This window comes from Idiotropiscis lumnitzeri, chromosome 6, assembly GCF_059441095.1.
Source record: "Idiotropiscis lumnitzeri isolate Australia: NSW breed Sydney's pygmy pipehorse chromosome 6, RoL_Ilum_1.0, whole genome shotgun sequence".
Lineage (NCBI taxonomy): Eukaryota > Metazoa > Chordata > Actinopteri > Syngnathiformes > Syngnathidae > Idiotropiscis > Idiotropiscis lumnitzeri.
The window spans coordinates 20,749,504-20,756,096 of record NC_142396.1 but is presented as its reverse complement, the minus strand read 5'-3'; the positions used below and the strand labels follow the sequence as shown (position 1 = coordinate 20,756,096).

At 40.6% G+C, this 6,593-nt stretch overlaps 1 protein-coding gene across 1 annotated transcript; it reads right to left on the bottom strand.

Moving 5' to 3' along the window:
- Nucleotides 1-595: 595 nt before the first annotated feature.
- LOC148335863 (cystatin-B-like) lies at nucleotides 596-1,770 on the bottom strand. Its single transcript, XM_088298905.1, has 3 exons — nucleotides 1,576-1,770; nucleotides 1,373-1,474; nucleotides 596-783 (listed from the first exon to the last, which is right to left on the bottom strand). Exons 1-3 carry the CDS (start codon nucleotides 1,657-1,659, stop codon nucleotides 661-663), a joined length of 309 nt encoding a protein of 102 aa, XP_088155031.1. The 5' UTR covers nucleotides 1,660-1,770; the 3' UTR covers nucleotides 596-660.
- Nucleotides 1,771-6,593: the final 4,823 nt, after the last annotated feature.

Below are 6,593 nucleotides of genomic sequence, written 5' to 3'. Positions count from 1 at the left end.
ACATTTCTAAAAATATTTGTAAAAATTTATGTAAACACCATCACAACACCACATGGTATATTTCAGCACTAAAAACCTTAAAAACCACTGAAAAGTGCATTTGTGTAATATTGCTATGTGGTATGTGGAATTACTTTTATGACAAAGTACCCAGCCAAGCTGTTCTTCAGGTGGAAAATAGGCCTGCTTTTCCATTTTTGGAAAGCAGTCTCATCAAGTATACAGAGTGGCATAGAGATAAATGTACCCGTTAGTCATATATTTGATAATTCTCAACATTGCTGGGTCATCATGAAGATTGTCTCAATTCCGGGTCCTCTCTCGTGCACGCACAAAAAATATCGTTTTGGCGGGGGCGAAGCAATTTGAACTGGACAGATGAACAAAGGACTTGCAAAAGAACTGTTGAGAATATGTAAGTATTACGTTTTTGGTCTTGTCATGTTGTTGACTGCTGTGTTAAAGTAATGATAGTGTGAACAGCTGAGATTGCATTGAAATCAATGATTTGTTTTTGTGTTAACTCAAATCATATTAAATGGTCCTGAACTCCAGTACATAGGTCATTATTCGTTTGTATTTTTTATTTTATTCATATTTTTGCAATGCACTAATTGCTGCATAGACAGACAAGCGGAGGCTTTGCTCAGTATTTGTCATTCAGAAGTATTCAATGTCATCAGCATGGGTCTTGGACTCCTTGACGCTAACAAGCTCTGGCCCCGCCTGGGTGAGACCTTGGAAGACTCGAATGTGAACATGGTCAGCTCCTCCCACATGCACCTGCAAAAGTGTGATGACACCAACGTTTAAAAAAACCCCGTCTCATCTGCTACTAAAAGTGTCACAATGCGCTACATTGCAATCATCTGCACACTCAGGAGAAGTGTTCCCCAAATGACAAATGGTAACAAAGCATAGTCAAAAACATCATGAATCGCTGTGACATCAGCATACAGAGACATTTCCAAAAATATAGCTGTGTACATTATTTTTATATTTTAATCATTTCAATATGTATTTAAAAAAACATACCAAATACGTAGACGTGTATTTAAATTCTGCACATCTGATGTCATTTTCCCCCAAAAATATAGGCTTGTTAAATTAAGAGAAAATATATACTTGGAATTTTTTGTGTATAAACTTGAAAAAAGATCAAATTCTTAAATTAAAAACAGTAATATATACAAGTGTATTTATTTGTTTGGTTTATAATTCATGTACTAATTTGGTTGATAAAAAAATTATAAAATTTAATTTAAATTTAATTGAAAGAGTATATAATGTAGAGGTTGTATGTATTGTAGTAATATTATTAATAAAAATACCACAAAACAAACCATAATAAAAAGATTGATGCTGTGCTTACCTTGATGAAGTAGTTGGTCCCTGACACAATTTGTGTTTTGTAACTTTTGGCGCTGAAAACGCTGTAATTCTTCCCAGTTTTTTTCTCAGCTTGAGCCTTCACCTGCAAATCGTATTTGTTTGTTTGTTTGTTTAAATGTTCCTTGCAATGTTAACTTTGAAAGCAAGCAAAAATAAATGTAAGTGTCAAGTTTTGATACTCACATTGTCACAGACTTGCTGAATCCTTTCATCGGCTTTTGTAACATCTGAAAGACCTCCGTAGATCGGGCAGGTGACAGTCGTCATTTTGAGAGACAAGACAAGGAGCAGAAGAACTAAACTGTGGTATGTCTGTTGTGGTTCAAGACGACCAGAGTAAGAAATGATCTGCTTTTAACGGCAGATAAAAGGGAGGGCTCGATGCTTATTCTGTCAGATTTCAGAATTGCTTTCAACACAGTTGACCACGCAATTAGTCAGTGATCGGCTTAGTCACTGGGTGGGGATACATTGATTCATTGATGCCAATGCAACAGCCTCAATAGACTTTTACTTTGAAATTGAACTTGACTTCCGTTTTTGATGCTTCGGTTTTCATTGTCAAAGTTTTAGTTAACCTAACATAGTTGGCACCATCATCAACACACAAACAGCCCAAAATCATATTCAGTCACACATTTAGGATGCGAAGAAATCGTTTGTTAATTACGTCGTCATTGTATGATACGGCACAAGTCTTCGGCGTTAGTGGCTAGCAGCTAGCTGTTAGCTTTAGCAACAGGTGCCAACAAGTGTTTGTTCAACAGCTTTTTCCTTGGTAAAGGATTTTATAAGCTTGACTACAAGTGACATGTATTTAGTTTAATGCAATAAAGATATATACTGATTGGGCTTTAATTCAATGCATGAGAAAAGGTCAGGCCAGGCGGTGTGAAATGCATGGGTGGCAGGTGTTTTGTGCAGGATGAGCCCCACGTCGGAGAACTGAGTGTGCAGACAAGAAGGGTCCCAGACTCCGATCAAGGCCACCCGGCTGTTGTTGTGTGAGATGGTCACACGGTCGACCGTGAGAGCAGAATAACAGATCCAGTGGTTCATCGGCAGTGGAGCGCACAAACAACTGCCATGGCGCGCACCGTGGGAAGAGCCGACACGTCACCTTGCGGGCAGAAGACGTCCACTAAGAGAAAGCTAAAGTTAACTGCAGATGACACATAGCCAATAGGGGAAGAGTAGGAAGTCTTGGCTTTGTTTGCTGTAATGTATAAATGATCCTGGGCAACTTAGGGGGGCGTTGTTTTTTTCCTGTTGGTTGCTGTAACCGGGCCTCTCAGACTTTGTATTAGATCTCCTGTTAAGAATAAATCCACTCCCGTGTGAAGTTGCCGGCATCCTGGTCATCTTTCTCTCAAAACGAGCGCGCATAATTGTTGGAAGAATGGAGGTTGTGTTTGGTTAACCATTAATGGAGTCAGATAATTAATTCGAACTATTTTGGTAAACTTTTGGTACATTTAAAGTTAAAAACTCCAGCAATTTATGGTGACCTCGACGTGATCGGAGGGAGAGGACTACAAAAGAAATCCACAGACTTCGAATAAGAGAACCACAGGGTCTGGGACCCAGGGTCAGGGACCCGTATCCACACCAAGTGACGACTTGTTGAACGGAAAGGAAATCCCGACTTAGACCTGTTTTCCTCTGGTGGTACCACATCTAAAAGGTAAGCAGAATACCTGTTACTACATGTCTGAATTCTGCACAATTGGGGAAAAATAAATGTAACAGAGGAAAACGGGGATAATTGGGAAATTAAATATTAAAAGTGTGGATTGTGACACGGTGTAAAATCTGGGATTTACGTGTCACGGTGATACGGTGTAAAATCTGGGATTTACGTATCACGGTAATAAGGTGTAAAATCTGGGATTTACTTATTACTAAATTTGTGGTTCTGATACGGTGTAAAATCTGGGATTTACGTGTCGCGAAGTCGTAATAAGGTGTAAAATCTGGGATTTACTTATTACAAAAATAGTCTGAGACTATATGTGGTATTGATACGGTGTAAAATCTGGGATTTACGTATCGCAAAGTCGTAATAAGGTGTAAAATCTGGGATTTACTTATTACAAAAATAGTCTGAGACTATATGTGGTATTGATACGGTGTAAAATCTGGGATTTACGTATCGCAATTTGTGTGCAAGTGTAAGCAGTGTGATTGGTGTGATATAATTTGGACTGTTTTGTTTGATATTTGGCTGGGACGCACGGGAGTGGATTGTTCAGGAGGAGTGGAGATAGAAGTGTGATATGGGGCTCGGTTGCGATGAACCGTATGAAAGTGATGGTGTGAGGCAAGAAATTGATGGACATTATGTGAAGTTGGAGACGCAATTAAAGAGTGGAATTGAGGAGAAAAAAGATAAACAAACAAAAAGAAAGAGCAAAAGAGAGGTATCGGAAGGTGTTGTTGAAATTACAAATGGATGACCACATGGGATATGATTAAGTTGGCTAAGCAGGTGCAAAAGAAAGAGAGGAAAATGTTGAATGACATCAAACAATTGAAAAGGGGCAAAAGATAAAGCTAAATGGATTCGGAAAGGTAAAATGGAAAAAGAATTGGCAATGGTGGAGGAGGACAGACTTAGTGTGCATCAATTGGCGACAGTGGCGACAGCATTGGCAAACATAAAATTGGAAGAAAAGGTTGAGAAGGTTGTGAAAGTGGATAAGAAGGAGAGGCACGTGAGAAAAAGGAGATGTTGAATGTTGTGGAGGGTTGTGCAAGTGACAAGATTGGTAAAGGGTGATATTGAACTGGTCGTTGAACCTTTGGCGTATATTTGTAGTCAATCATGTATGTCAGGGGTTTCCAGGCAAAAAGAAAATGGCAAAAGTTATTCCAGTTTTGTTATATTATTGATTGAGCTCACTTTGCTTGTTGGTGCTCGGCTCGGCTGGTTAGCACGTGGCTGCGGCCATCCAGAGTGGAGTTGTTTTAGGAATACTGTTCGGAATATTACAGTTTGAAAACTGACAAGTTTAAAACTACTTATTTTGAGACTATTGTCATTGATATGGGCCTACTAGTATTTTAGTAGTTTTCTAAATCTGGTCACGTAAAATGTTCCTGTTCTATCGGTAGATAATATTATTTATTTTCTTTATGATTTTTCTGAGTTATGATTTTTCCCTGATGAATTCTAGACAAATAGGAGGGGAAAACACTGAGGCCCTGAGTGGCCCGCGGCCCCTATGTTTGTTTCCATACAACCCATCCCTTCACAGCCCAGTTTGTCTCTTTTCATGACACTCAGCTCCTCACTGTGTGTGTGTGGGGGTGTGTGTGTCTGTGTTCCCTTTGGCTGATAAACATAGCTGGTTGTTTGGTCTACGATAGTTTTGTTTACTTTCTTTGCTGCCTACTCTCTGTAGGTAATTGTTAATTTGATTCTCCTTGTGATGTGGCATGAAGAAAAATTTTTAAGGATCCATTGGCATAAATAAAGAGGAATTTGTGTTCCCCATAAGAAAATATGAGCCTTGATAGGAGATTGGTTTACCAAATATAAAGTTGGATTAAAAAGTTCTGTAGATGATTTATGAACTGATGTGAATTAAATGTGACAAAGGTGGAAGACAGATGTTTTATGACTGTACGACGCGAATTCTGACATGACAACTTTTAAGGGACATGACAGCATTTCCAAAAATGCCAGACTGCTAACATCCACATCTATGAGGTGTTTGACGTCACAGGTGCAGGATCGTCAGCCATGTCCAGGAGAAACAACATCACGGGGACTGAATGGTAAAATCAAGAGAACCACAGTTGTAAACTTCGGCATACGCTGGCTGAATTGAGGCAAAATTATGGATCTGCCAGCACAAGTCTTAGTGAAACCAAGGCGGACGCGCCAAGGGAGGGGTCTCGGTGTGGAATTGGAAAGTGGAAATTATCTTTTTGGGTAAGGAATTAGATACCTAGAGGGGAACGAAAGTGTGAAAGAAAAAGTGTTTGTATGTCTATGTGGTTTGAGTGAATGTTTAAGGGACGGGCGGCCTCAGGAAAGAAACCTGATTAAGTGCACCGACAAGCCCTTACAGCACGTAGGGTGCAATGGGCGGACAGGCCTGATCAACCTGAATCCCTATTGCACTCCCGAGTATTGATTTCCAAATTATTATTGGTGACAGATTGGAGTAATTAAATTCAAGCATCAAGTGAATGGTTAATTGACGTTATTACACAAAATGTATGCAAAACTGAAAGTTTCAGAATGGAGGTAATTTGGCCCTTCTCACTGGCAATTGCTACTCCTCCAGCTCTCTCCACAGGTTTGAAGTGACATGTGACCTGTGTGTCCAGAAGGCCGGGGAACGCTTCAAATAGCGCCTCATCACGCCCAGGTTCTCCTCAACAAAGAGGGAGAATAAGATAGTTGTTGATTTAGCCTGCTTTTGTGCCCAGCAGGTTTTATGATTCACATCGGGTGCACGACTAGATAACACACACACCCAGTCCAGGATAGGGCAAAATTTTGTTGGATTGTTTAGACATTTCCATGTAATATGGCACCACAGCAGTGATACTTGAAGTTAATGTCAGTTAAGTGGGGCAGTTGCGCTGTTTTCATGAAAAATTACTCACTTAATGCAAGGGTAGGTCCTCCGTAGGGGGATGCGAGAGTTACATTCGGGACAAAATTTACTGTCAGGAACTGTCCTCACTTGAGGCCGAGGCCAGACTTACAGACCAGCATGATGGTCATCGGCTGAATGGGGACACCTCAGGTGAGATTGGCCGTGCCGTGCATCAGAGTATTTCTGGCCCCGTTGGGGCCGATGTTGCTGTGTTTTTCAGATGGGGAGGGGAGGAGACAGGCCTGGTCTATGTGGCCAGGACGAGACGTGAATGGAGTGAGCCTTCCGGAAGTGACCCGTCCAATAATGTCGTCATTACACAGCTGTTCCAGTGGGCCGTCCTCATGGGCGTGCCCCTTCCGGGTGCAGACATCATGCGAAACAGTCCATCAATGAAAAAATGCTAAATCTGTCTAAGTAGAGCACATTTTGTACATAATTTTGCACAACATCAGAAAAGGAAAATATGGGAGTGGATTAAGGAGCGTTACTAAAAATTGTTGTACTTGCAGGTTAAGGAGGCCAAGAGAGATAAAAAAAAAACAAAAAAAGGGGGAGCAGCGAAGGCAGCAGCCCATGGCTGCCATT

Bases quoted from the DNA above. Each gene is read 5' to 3' on its own strand.
- LOC148335863 (XM_088298905.1), bottom strand. From the start codon at position 1,659: ATGACGACTGTCACCTGCCCGATCTACGGAGGTCTTTCAGATGTTACA. The intron at 1,475-1,575 runs GTGAGTATCAAA...TACGATTTGCAG, and splicing joins TTCAGCAAGTCTGTGACAAT to GTGAAGGCTCAAGCTGAGAA. The intron at 784-1,372 runs GTAAGCACAGCA...ACACTTTTGCAG, and splicing joins GGACCAACTACTTCATCAAG to GTGCATGTGGGAGGAGCTGA.